Source organism: Triticum urartu, chromosome 2A (genome assembly GCF_056163025.1).
Source record: "Triticum urartu cultivar PI428250 chromosome 2A, HENAU_Tu73, whole genome shotgun sequence".
NCBI classification, from domain to species: domain Eukaryota; kingdom Viridiplantae; phylum Streptophyta; class Magnoliopsida; order Poales; family Poaceae; genus Triticum; species Triticum urartu.
Window position 1 is genome coordinate 551,399,307 of NC_141874.1, and position 20,077 is coordinate 551,419,383.

Here is a 20,077-nt window from a genome sequence, read left to right on the forward strand (position 1 = left end):
AGATTGATATGATCATCATCGCACACTCCCTATACTTTCGGGATTAGTGTTAAACCTAAAATAAATGTTATTTAGAGTTTGCATTGAGCATGAATCTGATTGGATCATGTTTATTGCAATACGGTTATTCATGTAAGTTAGAGAATAATTGTTGTTCTATTTACATGAATAAAACCTTCTATGGTCATACACCCAATGAAAATGGTTTGTTGGATCTCGATCGTGGTGATACACATTTTCATAATATTGAAGCCAAAAGATGCAAAGTTAATAATGATAGTGCAACTTATTTGTGGCAATACCGTTTAGGTCATATTGGTGTAAAGCGCATGAAGAAAATCCATGCTGACGGGCTTTTGGAATCACTTGATTATGAATCAGTTGATGCTTGCGAACCATGCCTCATGGGCAAGATGACTAAGACTCCGTTCTCAGGAACAATGGAGCAAGCAACAGATTTGTTGGAAATCATACATACTGATGTATGTGGTCCGATGAATATTGAGGCTCGCGGCAGGTATCATTATTTTCTGATCTTCACAGATGATTTGAGCAGATATGAGTATATCTACTTGATGAAACACAAGTCTGAAATATTTGAAAAGTTCAAAGAATTTCAGAGTGAAGTGGAGAATCATCATAACAAAAATAAAAGTTTCTACGATATGATCGCAGAAGTAAAATATTTGAGTTACGAGTTTGGTCTTCATTTAAAACAATGTGAAATAGTTTCACTACTCACGCCACCTGGAACACCACAGTGTAATGGTGTGTCCGAACGTCGTAACCGTGCTTTATTAGATATGGTGCGATCTATGATGTCTCTTACCGATTACCACTATCGTTTTGGGGTTATGCATTAGAGACAGCTACATTCACGTTAAATAGGGCACCATCTAAATCCGTTGAGACGACGCCGTATGAACTGTGGTTTGGCGAGAAACCTAAGCTGTCGTTTCTTAAAGTTTGGGACTGCGATGCTTATGTGAAAAAGTTTCAACATGATAAGCTCGAACCCAAATCGGAGAAGTAAATCTTCATAGGATACCCAAAAGAAAATGTTGGGTACACCTTCTATCACAGATCCGAAGGCAAGTTATTCATTGCTGAAAATGGATCCTTTCTAGAGAAGGAGTTTCTCTCAAAAGAAGTGAGTGGGAGGAAAGTAGAACTTGATGAGGTAACTGTACCTTCTCCCTTATTGGAAAGTAGTTCATCACAGAAATCTGTTCCTGTGACTACTACACCAATTAGTGAGGAAGCTAATGATGATGATCATGTAACTTCAGATCAAGTTACTACCGAACCTCGTAGGTAAACCAAAGTGAGATCCGCACTAGAGTGGTACGGTAATCTTGTTCTGGAGGTCATGTTACTTGACCATGACGAACCTACAAACTATGAGGAAGCGATGATGAGCCCAGATTCCGTGAAATGGCTTGAGGCCATGAAATCTGAGATGAGATCCATGCATGAGAGCAAAGTATGGACTTTGATTGACTTGCCCAATGATCGGCGAGCCATTGATATTAAATGGATCTTCAAGAGGAACACGGACGCTGATAGTAGTGTTACCATCTACAAAGCTAGAATTGTCGCAAAAAGGTTTTCGACAAGTTCAAGATGTTGACTACGATGAGAGTTTCTCACTCGTATCTATGCTTAAGTCTGTCTGAATCATGTTAGCAATTTCCACTTTTTATGATTATGAAATTTGGCAGATGGATGTCAAAACTGCATTCCTGAATGGATTTCTGGAAGAAGAGTTGTATATGATGCAACCGGAAGGTTTTGTCGATCCAAAGGGAGCTAACAAAGTGTGCAAGCTCCAGCGATCCATTTATGGACTGGTGCAAGCCTCTCGGATTTGGAATAAACGCTTTGATAAGTTGATCAAAACATATAGTTTTATATAGACTTGCGGTGAAGCCTGTATTTACAAGAAAGTGAGTGGGAGCACTACAGTATTTCTGATAAGTATATGTGTATGACATATTGTTGATCGGAGATAATGTAGATTTATTCTGCAAAGCATAAAGGAATGTTTGAAAGGAATTTTTCAAAGAAAGACCTCGGTGAAGCTGCTTACATATTGAGCATCAAGATCTATAGAGATAGATCAAGACGCTTGATAAGTTTTTCAATGAGTACATACCTTGACAAGATTTTGAAGTAGTTCAAAATGGAACAGTCAAAGAAGGAGTTCTTGCCTGTGTTACAAAGGTGTGAAGTTGAGTAAGACTCAAAACCCGACCACGGCAGAAGATAGAGAGAGAATGAAAGTCATTCCCTATGCCTCAGCCATAGGTTCTATAAAGTATGCCATGCTGTGTACCAGACCTATTGTATACCCTGCCCTGAGTTTGGTAAGGGAGTACAATAGTGATCTGGGAGTAGATCACTGGACATTGGTCAAAATTATCCTTAGTGTAATAAGGATATGCTTCTTGATTATGGAGGTGACAAAAGGTTCGTCGTAAAAGGTTACGTCAATGCAAGTTATGACACTGATCCAGATGATTCAAAGTCTCAATCTGGATACATATTGAAAGTGGGAGCAATTAGCTAGAGTAGCTTAGTGCAGAGCATTGTTGACATAGAAATTTGCAAAATACTTACGGATCTGAATGTGGCAGACCCGTTGACTAAACTTCTCTCACAAGCAAAACATGATCACACCTTAGTACTCTTTGGGCGTTAATCACATAGCGATGTGAACTAGATTATTGAATCTAGTAAACCCTTTGGGTGTTGGTCACATGACGATGTGAACTATGGGTGTTAATCACATGGTGATGTGAACTATTGATGTTAAATCACATGGCGATGTGAACTAGATTATTGACTCTAGTGCAAGTGGGAGACTGAAGGAAACATGCCCTAGAGGCAATAATAAAGTTATTATTTATTTCCTTATTTCATGATAAATGTTTATTATTCATGCTAGAATTGTATTAACCGGAAACATAATACATGTGTGAATACATAGACAAACAGAGTGTCACTAGTATGCCTCTACTTGACTAGCTCGTTGATCGAAGATGGTTATGTTTCCTAACCATAGACATGAGTTGTCATTTGATTAACGGGATCACATCATTAGGAGAATGATGTGATTGACTTGACCCATTCCGTTAGCTTAGCACTTGATCGTTTAGTTTGTTGCTATTGCTTTCTTCATAACTTATACATGTTCCTATGACTATGAGATTATGCAACTCCCGTTTACCGGAGGAACACTTTGTGTGCTACCAAACGTCACAACATAACTGGGTGATTATAAAGGTGCTCTACAGGTGTCTCCGAAGGTACATGTTGGGTTCGCGTATTTCGAGATTAGGATTTGTCACTCCGATTGTCGGAGAGGTATCTCTGGGCCCACTCGGTAATGCACATCACTTAAGCCTTGCAAGCATTGCAACTAATGAGTTAGTTGTGGGATGATGTATTACGGAACGAGTAAAGATACTTGCCGGTAATGAGATTGAACTAGGTATTGAGATACGAACGATCGAATCTCGGGCAAGTAACATACCGATGAAAAGGGAACAACGTATGTTGTTATGCGGTTTGACCGATAAAGATCTTCATAGAATATGTAGGAGCCAATATGAGCATCCAGGTTCCGCTATTGGTTATTGACCAGAGACGTGTCTCGGTCATGTCTACATAGTTCTCGAACCGGTAGGGTCCGCACGCTTAAAGTTCGATGACGGTTATATTATGAGTTTATGTGTTTTGATGTACCGAAGGAGTTCGGAGTCCTGGATGAGATCGGGGACATGAAGAGGAGTCTCGAAATGGTCGAGACATAAAGATTGATATATTGGACGACTATATTCGGACATCGGAAAGGTTCCGAGTGATTCGGGTATTTTCGGGAGTACCGGGGAGTTACGGGAATTCGTATTGGGCCTTAATGGGCCATACGGGAAAGGAAAGAAAGGCCTCAAAGGGTGGCCGCACCCCTCCCCATGGGCTGGTCCGAATTGTACTAGGGAGGGGGCGCCCCCTTCCTTCCTTCTCCTTTTACCTTCCCTTTCCTTCCCTCCTACTCCTACTACTTGGAAGGGCTCCTAGTTCTACTAGGAAAGGGGGAATCCTACTCCCGGTGGGAGTAGGACTCCCCTAGGGCGCGCCATAGAGAGGGCCGGCCCTCCCCCTCCTCCACTCCTTTATATACGGGGGCAGGGGGTACCCCAAAGACACGACAATTGATCCTTTGGATCTCTTAGCCGTGTGCGGTGCCCCCCTCCACCATAATCCACCTCGGTCATATTGTAGCGGTGCTTAGGCGAAGCCCTGTGTCGGTAGAACATCATCATCGTCACCACGCCGTCGTGCTGATGGAACTCTCCCTCAAAGCTCGGCTGGATCGGAGTTCGAGGGACGTCATCGAGTTGAACGTGTGCGGAACTCGGAGGTGTCGTGCGTTCGGTACTTGATCGGTCGGATCGTGAAGACGTACGACTACATCAACCGCGTTGTTATAACGCTACCGCGAACGGTCTACGAGGGTATGTAGACAACATTCTCCCCTCTCGTTGCTATGCATCACCATGATCCTGCATGTGCGTAGGAAAATTTTGAAATTACTACGTTCCCCAACAATTACGTTGTGGCGTTCCACGTGGCGTGAGTTGCGAAACTATCCTGCATTGTTTCAAATGAAGACCAAACTCATAGCTCAAATATTCACCTCCACGATCAGATCGTAGAAACTTAATTTTCTTGTTACGACGATTTTCCACTTTACTATGAAATTCTTTGAACTTTTCAATTGTTTCAGACTTATGTTTCATCAAGTAGATATACCCATATCTGCTCAAATCATCTCTGAAGGTCAGAAAATAAAGATACCCGCCACGAGCATGAACACTCATTAGACCGCATACATCAGTATGTATTATTTCCAATAAGTCTGTTGCTCGTTCCATTGTTCCGGAGAACGGAGTCTTAGTCATCTTGCCCATGAGGCATGGTTCGCAAGCATCAAGTGATTCATAATCAAGTGATTCCAAAAGCCCATTAGCATGGAGTTTCTTCATGCGCTTTACACCAATATGACCTAAACGGCAGTGCCACAAATAAGTTGCACTATCATTATTAAACTTATATCTTTTGGCTTCAATACTATGAATATGTGTATCACTACTATCGAGATTCAATAAAAATAGACCACTCATCAAGGGTGCATGACCATAAAAGATATTACTTATATAAATAGAACAACCATTATTCTCTGATTTAAATGAGTAACCGTCTCGCATTAAACAAGATCCAGATATAATGTTCATGCTCAATGATGGCACCAAATAACAATTATTCAGGTCTAATACTAACCCCGAAGGTAGATGTAGAGGTAGCATGCCGACCGCGATCACATCGACTTTGGAACCATTTCCCACGCACATCGTCCCCTCGTACTTAGCCAATCTTTGCTTAATCCGTAGCCCCTGTTTTGAGTTGCAAATATTAGCAACAGAACCAGTATCAAATACCCAGGTGCTACTGCGAGCATTAGTAAGGTACACATCAATAACATGTATATCAAATATACCTTTCACTTTGCCATCCTTCTTATCCGCCAAATACTTGGGGCAGTTCCGCTTCCAGTGACCAGTCCCTTTGCAGTAGAAGCACTTAGTCTCAGGCTTAGGTTCAGAGTTGGGCTTCTTCACTTGAGCAGCAACTTGCTTGACGTTCTTCTTGAAGTTCCCCTTCTTTCCTTTGCCTTTTTTCTTGAAACTAGTGGTCTTGTTAACCATCAACACTTGATGCTCCTTCTTGATTTCTACCTCCGCAGCTTTTAGCATTACGAAGAGCCCGGGAATTGTCGTATCCATCCCTTGCATATTATAGTTCATCGCAAAGCCTTTGTAGCTTGGTGGCAGTGATTGAAGAACTCTGTCAATGACACTATCATCAGGAAGATTAACTCCCAATTGAGTCAAGTGGTTGTGGTACTAAGACATTCTGACTATATGTTCACTGACAGAACTATTCTCCTCCATCTTGCAGCTATAGAACTTATTGAAGACTTCATATCTCTCAATTCGGGCATTTTCTTGAAATATTAACTTCAACTCTTGGAACATCTCATATGCACCATGACGTTCAAAACGTCGTCGAAGTCCCGATTCTAAGCCGTAAAGCATGGCACACTGAACTATCGAGTAGTCATCAGCTTTGCTCTGCCAGACGTTCATAACATCTGGTGTTGCTCCTACATCGGGCTTTGCACCTAGCGGTGCTTCCAGGACGTAATTCTTCTGTGCAGCAATGAGGATAATCCTCAAGTTAGGGACCCAGTCCGTGTAGTTGCTACCATCATCTTTCAACTTAGCTTTCTCTAGGAACACATTAAAATTCAACGGAACAACAACACGGGCCATTTATCTACAACAACTTAGACATGCAAAATACTATCAGGTACTATGTTCATGATAAATTAAAGTTCAATTAATCATATTACTTAAGAACTCCCACTTAGATAGACATCCCTCTAGTCATCTAAATGATCACGTGATCCATATCAACTAAACCATGTCCGATCATCACATGAGATGGAGAAGTTTTCAATGGTGAACATCACTATGTTGATCATATCTACTATATGATTCACGCTCGACCTTTTGGTCTCAGTGTTCCGAGGCCATATTTGCATATGCTAGGCTCGTCAAGTTTAACTTGAGTATTCTGCTTGTGCAAAACTGGCTTGCACCCGTTGTATGTGAACGTAGAGCTTATCACACCCGATCATCATGTGGTGTCTCGGCACGACGAACTGTAGCAACGGTGCATACTCAGGGAGAACACTTATACCTTGAAATTTAGTGAGAGATCATCTTGTAATGCTACCGCCATACTAAGCAAAATAATATGCATAAAAGATAAACATCACATGCAATCAATATAAGTGATATGATATGGCCATCATCATCTTGTGCCTTTGATCTCCATCTCCAAAGCACCGTCATGATCACCATCGTCACCGGCTTGACACCTTGATCTCCATCGTAGCATCGTTGTCGTCTCGCCAACTATTGCTTCCACGACTATCGCTACCGCATAGTGATAAAGTAAAGCAATTACATGGCGATTGCATTTCATACAATAAAGTGACAACCATATGGCTCCTGCCTGATAACTTTGTTACAAAACATGATCATCTCATACAACAGTTTATATAATCACGTCTTGACCATACCACATCACAACATGCCATGCAAAAACAATTTAGACATCCTCTACTTTGTTGTTGCAAGTTTTACGTGGCTGCTACGGGCTTAGCAAGAACCGTTCTTACCTACGCATCAAAAACCACAACAATTTTTTGTCAAGTGTGATGTTTTAACCTTCAACAAGGATCGTGCGTAGTCACACTTGATTCAACTAAAGCTGGAGAAACAGACACCCAGTAGCCACCTGTGTGCGAAGCACGTCGGTAGAACCAGTCTCATGAATGCGGTCATGTAATGTTGGTCTGGGCCGCTTCATCCAACAATACAGCCGAATCAAAGTATGGCATGCCGGTACGCAGTATGCCTATTATCGCCCACAACTCTTTGTGTTCTACTCGTGCATATAACATCTATGCATAGACCTGGCTCTGATGCCATGATAACCCACAAGTATAGGGGATCGCAACAGTTTTCGAGGGTGGAGTATTCAACCCAAATTTATTGATTCGACACAAGGGAAGCCAAATAATATTCGCAAGTATTAACAGTTGAGTTGTCAATTCAACCGCACCTGAAAGACTTAATATCTGCAGCAAAGTATTTAATAGCAAAGTAATATGGAAGTAACGGTAACGGTGGCAAAAGTAACAGTATTGGTTTTGTAGTGATTGTAACAGTGGCAACGGTAAAGTAACTAAGCAAAGATCAATATGTGAAAAGCTCGTTGGCATTGGATCAGTGATGGATAATTATGTCGAATGCGATTCCTCATGTAACAGTTATAACATAGGGTGACACAGAACTAGCTCCAGTTCATCAATGTAATGTAGGTATGTATTCCGAATATAGTCGTACGTGCTTATGGAAAAGAACTTGCATGACATCTTTTGTCCTACCCTCCCGTGGCAGCGGGGTCCTATCGGAAACTAAGGGATATTAAGGCCTCCTTTTAATAGAGTACCGGAACAAAGCATTAACACTTAGTGAATACATGAACTCCTCAAACTATAGTCATCACCGGGAGTGGTCCCGATTATACCGGATCATAACACATAGTAGGTGACTATTAACTTGCAAAATAGGATCAAGAACTCACATATATTCATGGAAACATAATAGGTTCAGATCTGAAATCATGGCACTCGGGCCCTGGTGACAAGCAGTAAGCATAGCAAAGTCATAGCAACATCAATCTCAGAACATAGTGGATACTAGGGATCAAACCCTAACAAAACTAACTCGATTACATGATAAATCTCATCCAACCCATCACCGTCTAGCAAGCCTACGATGGAATTACTCACGCACGGCAGTGAACATCATGAAATTGGTGATGGAGGAAGGTTGATGACGATGGCAACGGATTCCCCTCTCCAGAGCCTGGAACGGACTCCAGATCAGCCCTCCCGAGAGAGATTAGGGCTTGGCGGCGGCTCCGTATCGTAAAATGCGACGAATCCTTCTTCCTATTTTTTTCCACGAACGTGAATATATAGAGTTGGAGTTGAGGTTGGTGGAGCCTCAGGGGGCCCACGAGACAGGGGGCGCACCCCCACCCTCATGGACAGAGTGTGGGCCCCTGGTGTTGATTCTTTCGCCAGTATTTTTTATAAATTCCAAAATATTCTCCGTGAAGTTTCAGGTCATTCCGAGAACTTTTATTTCTGCACAAAAATAACACCATGGCAATTCTGCTGAAAACTGCGTCAGTCCGGGTTAGTTCCATTCAAATCATGCAAGTTAGAGTCCAAAACAAGGTCAAAAGTGTTTGGAAAAGTAGATACGATGGAGACGTATCATGCCACTGTTGGGGAACGCAGTATTTCAAAAAAAAATCTAGGATCACGCAAGATCTATCTAGGACATGCATAGCAACGAGAGGGGAGAGTGTGTCTATGTACCCTTGTAGATCAAAAGCGGAAGCATTTAGTAATGCGGTTGATGTAGTCGAACGTCTTCGCGATCCAACCGATCAAGTACCGAACGCATGGCACCTCCGCGATCTGCACACGTTCAGCTCGGTGACGTCCCTCGTACTCTTGATCCAGCTGAGGCCGAGGGTGAGTTCCGTCAGCACGATGGCGTGGTGACGGTGATGATGAAGTTACCGACGCAGGGCTTCGCCTAACCACTACGACAATATGACTGAGGTGGAAAACTGTGGAGGGGGGCACCGCACACGGCTAAAGATCAACTTGTGTGTCTATGGGGTGCCCCCTCCCCCGTATATAAAGGAGGGGAGGAGGAGGAGGAGGAGGGCCGACCACAAGGGGCACGCCCAAAGGGGGGAATCCTACTCCTAGTAGGAGTAGGTTTCCCCTTTTCCTAGTCCTAGTAGGAGAAGAAGGAAGGAGAGGAAGAAGAGAAGGAAAGGGGGGCCGGCCCCCCTAGCCCTAGTCCAATTCAATTTGGACTAGGGGGGCGCGCGCCACACCTTGGCATGCCTCCTCTCTTCCACCATTAGGCCCATGAGGCCCAATAACTTCCCAGGGGGGGTTCCGGTAACCCCCGGTACTCCGAAACTTATCCGAAACGACCCGAACCATTCTGGTGTCCGAATGTAGCCTTCCAGTATATGAATCTTTATGTATCGACCATTTCTATACTCCTCGTCATGTCCATGATCTCATCCGGGTCTCCGAACAACCTTCGGTACATCAAATCACATAACTCATAATACATATCATCATCGAACGTTAAGCGTGCGGACCCTACGGGTTCGAGAACTATGTAGACATGACCGAGACACATCTTCGGTCAATAACCAATAGCGGAACCTGGATTCTCATATTGGTTCCTACATATTCTACGAAGATCTTTATCGGTCAAACCGCACAACAACATGCGTTGTTCCCTTTGTCATTGGTATGTTACTTGCCCAAGATTCGATCGTCGGTATCATCATACCTAGTTCAATCTCGTCACCGGCAAGTCCCTTTACTCGTTCCGTAATGCATCATCCTGTGACTAACTCATTATTCACATTGCTTGCAAGGCTTATAGTGATGTGCATTACCGAGAGGGCCTAGAGATACCTCTCCGAGAATCGGAGTGACAAACCCTAATCTCGATCTATGCCAACTCAACAAACACCATCGGAGACACCTGTAGAGCATCTTTATAATCACCCAGTTACGTTATGACGTTTGATAGCACACTAAGTGTTCCTCCGGTATTCGGGAGTTGAATAATCTCATAGTCATAGGAACATGTATAAGTCATGAAGAAAGCAATAGCAATAAACTAAACGATCATAGTGCTAAGCTAACGGATGGGTCTTTTCCATCACATCATTCTCTAATGATGTGATCTCTTTCATCAAATGACAACACATGTCCATGGCTAGGAAACTTAACCATCTTTGATTAACGAGCTAGTCAAGTAGAGGCAAACTAGGAACACTCTGTTTGTCTATGTATTCACACATGTACTAAGTTTCCAGTTAATACAATTCTAGCATGAATAATAAACATTTATCATGATATAAGGAAATATAAATAACAACTTTATTATTGCCTCTAGGGCATATTTCCTTCAGTTGTAAATGTTAACATGAACACATAAAGTATGTTTGCCCGCGTCCAGATGTTGCTTGATGTCAACAAGGAGCTCGCTTGTTTCGCTATAATACACCCTGAGGGAGACGAGATGTTGAACTTTCATGCAAAGTACGAGAATGTTCCACATTTACATGAGGTTTGTGGAAAGATGGGGCATGTTTACACTATGGAGCATGAGCCAAGTGCTTCCTGCTTTGGTAAGTGGCTCGTAGCCATTGCTTCATAGAATAGGGTGCAAGAGATGGAGGAAGATAACGGTCCTGGCCCTGGACATGGATGGCATACTGCTCGTGGAGGGCAGGGTTGGGATAGTTTATACAAACTTGTAGCCCATGAGCATGAGAGAAATGATTCCCACAAAGGACTTCAAGTGATGTTGGATTTGGGTGATCACTCAAGAAGTTTTCGACCCCAAGTATGTTGGGTTGCCTGTGCAGAAGGCAGAATGCATAAAGGAGGGTTATAGATTGTTCAATCCAGGCTTAGTAAAAGGCTCATGGATTCAGTGAAAGATACATGGCATCCCGTAGTAAGGAAATTCTTATCACATCAATCTCTCGGGCTATACATACCTTTTTGATGAGTGTATTTAAGATCCCATATTGTTTTGTGATGATCTTACTAGAATGGTGTTATTATTGGTGGGAAGTTGAGAAAGAAAGAAGGAAATTGGCATGGGTTGCCTGGGACAAGCTTGTTCTACCAAAACAAAAGGGAGGGCTTGGTTTCAGAGACATGAGGGCCTTCAACCAAGCTCTCTTGTCCAAACAAGTGTGGTGGTTACTAAATCATTCAGACATCCTTTGTTCATGTTTGTTAAAAGCCAGGTACTTTCCCAATGCCAACCATGTTGATAGTGTTTCCCGGGAATGCCTCTGCTGTTTAGGAAAGACTTGAACATGGTCTTCAACTACTGAAGAAATGTCTTATCAGGAGGGTGGGGAATGACACATCTATTCAGACCTGGCAGGACCCATGGATTCCTAGGGGGGCCATCATTCCGCCCTATAACCTCGAAGCTACAATGTAGACTCAATAGAGTTTCGGACAACAATGCCTGGATTCCAAACTTGTTGAACATACACTTTTATCTCGCTGACGTGGTGGTCATCCGAAAAATCCGTACATCACCTAGACAGCAGGAGGATTTCCTCGCGTGGCAGCCATACCCCAATGGGTGCTTTGTGCTCGTAGCGCATATAAACTTGCGATGGAGGCACACGATTCTTTCTCGTTGGAAGCCTCTAGCTCTTGCCCTGGCCTAAAGTTGTGTAACTTGGTCTGGCAGGCGGCGGTGCCCCATAGGATGCAGGTCACAGCATGAAGGTGATCTCCGGGGTGCTAGCTACCATGTTGTGTAAGTGTCGCCATCACCTAGCTCGACGCGTGATGTGCCCATTATGCGGCAAGGCAAACTAGGGTACATATCATGCAGCTATGTTATGGGATTTGATGACCGAAGTCTGGCCTATACCCAATAAGGAACAAGTTTTGTACACCGAAGAAGAATGGTTGTTAAACTTTTTGGCACTGCATTCAAGTGACATTCGAGATATGATCATCATGTTAATATGGAGGATTTGAAACCTTCAGAATGACCTGGTTCATGGTAAAGAAATTACACGGGTGAAAGCTTTGAGGAGTTTCTTATGTAGCTACCTTAACTTGGTCCATAATATATAACATCTCATAACTGAGCAAGTAATCAAATGCAAGTCTCTTGTTAATGATGTCGTTAAGGTGCAGAATGTGAAGGTTCTTCTGCCGGCGCCCTGATGGACACTGCCACCAGCGGATTGGTTTTCTTTATCAGCGGATGGGTCTTTGTCCTCAAAGGATGAATCAGCAAGAGCGGGCATAATCTTGAGGAACAACAATTGTGAGGTTACTTTTGCTTCATACCAGCTGATGTTCTATTGCAACAATGCTCTCGAAGCGCAGATTCAAGCAATAATGATAGGAATGTCACTGGCCCTTCAATAGTCTAGCCTTCCTGTTGCACTGGTCGGACTCGATGATAGCTCTCTTTTATGTCAGTGCTTCCCTTGCCAAATCACCATTTGGTAATCTTGTTAAGGAAATCAAGAATCAAATGGTAGAACGGGAGTTTAAACCAATTGAGATAGCTAGGTCCCATAATAGGGTTTCACATTGTCTCGCTAATTATGCTCGTACCGCTCATAACACCACCTGTTGGTTGCAACAAGGCCACCATTTCATTCACAATCTTGTATTAGCAGATTGTAACCATCTGGCCATGGAATGAAATCTCGTGGTTACCCGGAAAAAAAACTAGGTTGATAACACGTGTGTTCCCGTTAAAACTCAACTCCCGAACTGTTGTTTCACTGATGCAATGGAACAGGCAGCTTCGGCTCTTATTTGCCTACCCAAAAGAACCATCGCCTGAATACGCGACCAAATCGTTCAAAATTCCGTCCGCTGTACGTATCAAGGCTATATGTTCAGTGGAATATCAAACGTGTTGTTGTCAGGTGATCCACCAAATAAGTGCGTCAAGAGGTAACTGGTTATCCTTCATCATGTTCAAGTAGCCGAAAGAAAAAATGCTCATCAGGGCTGGATCGTTACAACCATCCTGCCAGTATTATTTGCTCGACGTTCCGCCAAAAATCCAAGAGCTCGCCGCAAGCGAACCCAAGACTAGGAAACATATACAAATATAGAAGACAAACTCTTCTGTGCTCGTACTCGCAGCATTTTATGGAGTACAAATGTCAAATTAAGCTAGGACAGAAAGGTATGCCTGCTCCCTGGCTCTACGATGATGGTGCCGGTGCCAACTTCTTGGGTGGTGGATTTCCTCCAGCAAGCAGCACGTACGCATAGAAACAAGCCATCGCAGTGCTGCACCATTTTGAAGAAAGAGTAACAATACATCAAGGTCTTCAATTTCCACGAGAAAAATGAAGGGGGTTATACATCAACAGTAAGGTACCTCAGTGAAGCGTAGAAGCCCCAAGGAAGAATTCTATTTGTCTGCAAGACAGAACTATGATTAACTCACTGTTATGAAAGGAATGATCCATACAAATGGAACGTGCACGGTAGTTACCAGTAAATATGCATGAGAATACTTCCATGCAAGGACAGCAGAAATTGCTAAAACGGAGCAAATTGAACATGTCAATAAGCAAACATGTAATACAGAACAAGCAAACATATAATACACCAAGAATATGGAATGTTATCTCACCTGCTTGGCCCAATATAAACAGGAAGCTGGATCTTCCACTCCTCCAGAAGTTTAAACTGAGGGTACCAAGAAGGAGCGTAGCAAGCCCAGGTGCAACACCTAGGACAAGACTTACAGTACTCCTAGAGAAGAAGTAGCCTAGAAGCCCCATGCAGAGCAAAAGACCACCTGCACTACCAAGTGAAATTATTTGTTATATGCAGACACATCCAAGCGAACAGGGTTCATGTTTTCAGTGCTACTTTCTACAGGGTACCATTCAAGACTGATGAAACCGTTAATGAAATAAGGAACATTTCCTGTTTGAAGTATGACTGTAAAAGAAAGCAGTCATGCCACTCTCATTTTCAACTGGTTTAGGATTATTTATCATACCTATATAGCAAGGGCAATCTCTGACATTCTTTAGAATTTCTGCTATATAAGGAAAATTGCAGCATTTCTGAAACTTGCAGGATCAATCAACACTATAGCAGTGAGTTTGGGTAATTATGCAGTGAGAAGCTCATCTTTACTTTCAAACAGTTACGACCTTACTGCTCACTTTCATTAACAAGCTGAAGAAAATAATATCGCTTTACAATGTATACTGGTAATTCTCCTAAAAGCGAAACTGGTATTTGCAAAATCAAACCCACCAGGAAACTTCTGCGGCAGGATTTTACATTCACCCACATGCTTATTCAATTAGAAAATGACAGGATTTTGCCTTTGTTGTAAAAAGAGTTACTTACCGAAAGGAATCCCAAAACAAAAATCATGGATCTTAGCACTCCTCTTTTGGGGAGTAACATCTTCAACTGCTGCTACAAGTTCACCTGCTTGATCTGATCTCGAATTCAACTCTTCAGCTCGAGTGTTTTCATTAGCACATTTTGTTGCAATTTTGGCACCAAAACCAAATGGCTTCCCACCCACTGCACTGGTAGAAACTGAAAGCTGAGGCAACAAAATATGTTAAAAAGGTAAAGTCAACCTTTTTTGAGTTTTGCATTATTTTCTCTAAGAAACAAATCTTCTGGTCATTATACCCAAGCTAATCCTGTGGAAGAGCATGGCTTGATACTGCAGGATATAATGTACTACCTCCGTCCCAAAATAAGTGTCTCAAGGTTAGTACAACTTTGCAGTTTGCAGTAAAGTTAGTACAAAGTTGAGACACTTATTTTGGGACGGAGGGAGTACTTTTTTGCAGAATATTATAACACCAAAATGCATCTCAAGACTTGTGCCACCAAAATGCATTTACTACCAATGGTGATATGTATCTAGATGTATTTTAGTTCTAGATACATCCATTTCTGCGACGAGTAATTTGGAACGGAGGGAGTACAACAGAACAATTAAACCAGCTAAGGTTCTCATCTCAAAGGTCCTCCCAATAAGGGCAGAAATACATGCACTGATTAAACGCTTGACTATAAAAATCGGAAAGCTTGATCATGTGGTTATATATTTGGTCCATGCTAGAAGAACAAACTGTAAACTACAGAAGTATGAATTCAAATGTTTATTGTTCCAAATTTCTACAAGCAGATTCAGCAACCATTTTCTTGCCTCTTTGTGATCTAATTTTCCTTAGACAACGTGCACGCACCATCAATGATCAAACTACCAGATGCCTGTAAATGGAAAACTTCCCCTTACTACACCTACTAAATTGTCAAGTGCAGCTGTCAGTGTTGTCTCATAGTGCCTCAGGCAGGCTGTACATAAACTCGATATTTCTTCTTTATGAAAATCACAGAAAAACTGGTGTATTTTACACAACAACAAAATATTCTAGTGGTCAATTGTCAAGAACTTATAAAACAACAGTAACATGTTCTTCAGATGAGTAGAGTGTCATCCAATTCCAAACACAAGAAAATATAACAGGGTATGAATGAATTACCCAAAGATAGTGTTTACTGTCTGGATCAGGGTAATACCTTTAGTGAACCGGCGAGAGGGTGACGTGGCCACCGGCAGGAGGAGGGGACTCTGAAGGCTCCATGCCTCCGAGCGACCGTGGCCGATCCACGGAGCTGCGCCGCCGCTACCACCATGTGGGATTGCGACGGTGAAACAGGACTTTTTACCATTTGCCCTGAAGTTGGTGCAACTTTGATGATTTATTTGGCCAAATTGGTGTGCCGCTGTTTCAAATGCCCTGAAGTTGATGTGCCAATCAATGAGTTCCCGACATGTGTGATACAAAATGAAGTACTCACTTAAATCTAACCCACCCCACCCCACCCCCCTCCCCCCTTTTCCACAAGCATATATGGTTTGCACCTGAACGGCAGCCACGCAGCAGGAGCGCGTATATGCTCACTTTCTCATAAATTTTGTCCAGTTTTTCCCACAAAAATTATTTGATCACAGGAAAACAAGAGTCTCCTTAAATTAGAAATAAAAACGCTAAGAATTTTTTTCATGGCATCTATGTCGAATAACGAGTTTCTCATCTAGGGTTTCCACGAGGGATTCAACCAATCAAGGAACTCGTTGGAGAGGAAAATATAAGGGGGGGACGGAGCATACCTTGCCGTCGCTGTCGCCCTGGCTGCCGGACTTGGACCGAGGTCGAGGGGGCGTCGGGGCAGCGACTGAAAGAGAGGGAAACGAGAGACGAGGAAGGAGGGTCGGAGGGAGGAGAGATCCCAGGATCTGTTCGCGGCGGTGCGGGGCCTGTCCTGTGGGCAGACCTGGAAATTAACCAGGGGCGGTATTGTTATTTCAGTCATCCCGAGGGTTAAAAAGTCTAGCAATTGATCCTCTGGACCAAAATTTATCCAAGGAATGTGCCACACTCACGGTCGTTAAAGTGCGACTCTTCTTCCTTCTCTCCCGTGCCCTTCTCTCCCGTCTTCTTGGCCACGCTTGCTACCTTGCACTGTTCGTGCTTCTTCTTTCCTCCTCGACGTTTCTTTTTTTTTTACCGGAAAAACTTCCAATCTATTCTTCTTGAATCATGGTAGTACACGAACACTAAAAATAATAAAAATTACATCCAAATCCGTAGACCACCTAGCGACAACTACAATCACTGAAGCGAGCCGAAGGTGCGCCGCTGTCATCGCCCTCCCTCGCCGGAGCCGGAGGAACCTTGTTGTAGTAGACAGTCGGGAAGTCGTCGTGCTAAGGCCCCGTAGAACTAACGCACCAGAATAGCAACCGTCGCGGATGAAGAGTGTACATCAAAAGGATCCAATCTGAAAACACACGAACGAAGACAAACGACGAACAAATCCGAGCAAATCCACCAAAGACGGATCTGCCGGAGATACACCTCCACACGCCCACCGATGATGCAAGACGCATCACCAGGACGGGGGGCCAGGCAGGGAGACCTTTATTTCATCTTCAGGAAGCCGCCCCCGTCTCGCCTTCCTGAATACGACACAAACCCTAACAAAGCTCAAGAAAAGATCTAAAAACGGAGCCCTCCCACCGGCAAGGGCCGAGATCCACTCCGCCTCCATGGCCATAGGGCCACTGAAGACAGGACGGATCGGCACCGGCGCCGACAGGAGGCAGAAAGCTAGGGTTCTAGGGAGGCAGCGGCTAGCTCCAGAGAAGAACTGACCTGGCGGATTAGATTCCTCGATGTTTCCTTGGCGCATCAGATGATAAAAAACCTGCCGTGCCTAAAAAATGTTTTTATGGTATTTTAGGCTAAAAGATAGTGCTCCAACAGATGATATATCTTATCACGTGTCAAAAATTGCCTCCTCTCCAAATTTGTAACACCTGTGCGGCTGCATAAAAAAACAAATACAACGCACACGCTACCAACCATCACACTAAAGTTTTCCGTTGCCTGCCCGCTGCCCTCCCACGACCGTTGTCGGTCACGGAATAGAACTTCGATGTGCATGCTTCATCTCCTGCCGCCGGTCGAATGCGGCCCCCAACCACCACCACTGCCCCTTCCTCCCCTTTGGCTTATTCTCCGCCTTCTCGGCCTTCCCCCTCAAGCGCCATCCCGTCCTCGTCCTCTCCACCTTCGCCTTCTCCGACCAGCTCGCTAAGCTTGAGCATGTGCTCACCATCACGAGGACGCTGACGTGCCATACCACCCCATCCCGAGCCGACAGGGATGAGCTGATCCCACCGTTGTTCATGTTGGATCCAGCCGCGAAGAGGAGAGCATGGGGTGGCAGGGTCCTAATGAAGCACGTGGGCTGTGATTCATGGTCATCGTGTACGATCCGGCCGGCACCGTGCGCCTCTGGGTCAAGATCACGGTGTTCAGTTCCTTTGTTGGTGTGTGTTGGCAGTGTTGTTGTTTGCTTTAACCTCTCATAGTTGATATCACCTCTAGGCACGAGGTCATTGCGCACAGAGGAGCACAAGGGGTGTTGGGGTTAGGCCAACTCCAATGCGTGACCCAAATGGTCCGGTCACGCCTTTTGGGGCTAAACGGATAGAAATTGCAGCCCAACGTGCGGGAGCAAATGGATAAGTGTTCATTTTTTGTCCGCTTTCGACCCATTCCCGGTCCAAATTTGAGTCGCATTTGCGTCGAAACGGACAGCGCGCAGATGGGCGGGATGCGTACCCTTGTCCTCACCTGGCCCGCCTGTCGAGGGTGCAACTCCCTCTTTTCTCTGCCTGCCCCTCGCCTGCCCCCCCCCCCCGCCATAGCTACCGCATCCGGTACCCAGGAAGCTACGACTACCGGCGATGCCCATCGACCCCAACACCTTCCGATAGGCGCTGCATAGCCGCCGGCCGCGAACGCCAACCTTGCTTGCTGCCCTGTGAGGGGAGCCCGAGGTGCTCTTCTCGGCCCCGTCTCCACCACAACGGCAAGGTGTTTGATACTTTGCTCACAAGGTACCATGGATAGTGGGGACGATTATTTTTTCCACAACTTCATTTGTTCATCGGATGACAAAGAGCTTGTGATCGCTGCATTGGTCGTCAATGACCACATTGCTAGGCAACTGCCTCGGTTAGGGGATCAATCCCAGGGCATGCTCCAGCCTTGAACCGCAATAGGTAGAGCGGCCACGACCTGCTCTATATTGATTACTTTGAGAATGTCGCACTCTTCAAACCACATCAATTCCGCCATCTCTTTCATATGATGAGACATGTGTTCAATCGTATTCGGGGAGGAGTAGTTGAAGGAAATATGCCCTAGAGGCAATAATAAAGTTGTTATTTATATTTCCTTATATCATGATAAATGTTTATTATTCATGCTAGAATTGTATTAACCGGAAACTTAGTACATGTGTGAATACATAGACAAACAGTGTGTCCCTAGTATGCCTCTACTTGACTAGCTCGTTAATCAAAGATGGTTAAGTTTCCTAGCCATATACATGTGTTATCATTTGATGAACGGGATCACATCATTAGAGAATGATGTGATGGACAAGACCCATCCTCTAGCTTAGCATTATGATCGTTTAGTTCTATTGCTATTGCTTTCTTCATGACTTACACATGCTCCTATGACTATGAGATTATGCAACTCTCGAATACCGGAGGAACACCTTGTGTGCTATCAAGCGTCACAATGTAACTGGGTGACTATAAATATGCTCTACAGGTGTCTCCGATGGTGTTTGTTGAGTTGGCATAGATCGAGATTAGGATTTGTCACTCCGATTGTCAGAGAGGTATCTCTGGGCCCTCTTGGTAATGCACATCACTATAAGCCTTGCAAGCAATGTGACTAATGAGTTAGTTGCGGAATGATGCATTACGGAATGAGTAAAGAGACTTGCCGGTAACGAGATTGAACTAGGTATGATGATACCGACGATCGAATCTCGGGCAAGTAACATACCGATGACAAAGGGAACAACGTATGTTATTATGCGGTTTGACCGATAAAGATCTTTGTAGAATATGTAGGAACCAATATGAGCATCCAGGTTCCGCTATTGGTTATTGACTGGAGATGTGTCTCGGTCATGTCTACATAGTTCTCGAACCCGTAGGGTCCGCACGCTTAATGTTGGATGATGATTTGCATTATGAGTTATGTGATTTGATGTACCGAGATTGTTCGGAGTCCCAGATGAGATCACAGACATGACGAGGAGTCTCGAAATAGTCGAGAATAAAGATTGATATATTGGACCATGTTATTCGGACACCGGAAGTGTTCCAGA

The 20,077-nt window shown here is 43.9% G+C and overlaps 1 protein-coding gene across 1 annotated transcript; it reads right to left on the reverse strand.

The window, feature by feature from the left end:
- Positions 1-13,260: 13,260 nt before the first annotated feature.
- LOC125538687 (protein FATTY ACID EXPORT 6) lies at positions 13,261-16,678 on the reverse strand. Its single transcript, XM_048701956.2, has 7 exons — positions 16,488-16,678; positions 15,893-16,113; positions 14,696-14,900; positions 13,962-14,129; positions 13,821-13,867; positions 13,704-13,744; positions 13,261-13,612 (listed from the first exon to the last, which is right to left on the reverse strand). The coding sequence occupies exons 2-7, from the start codon at positions 16,043-16,045 to the stop codon at positions 13,525-13,527; spliced, it is 702 nt and encodes a 233-aa protein (XP_048557913.2). The 5' UTR covers positions 16,046-16,113; positions 16,488-16,678; the 3' UTR covers positions 13,261-13,524.
- Between the last annotated feature and the right edge of the window lie 3,399 nt (positions 16,679-20,077).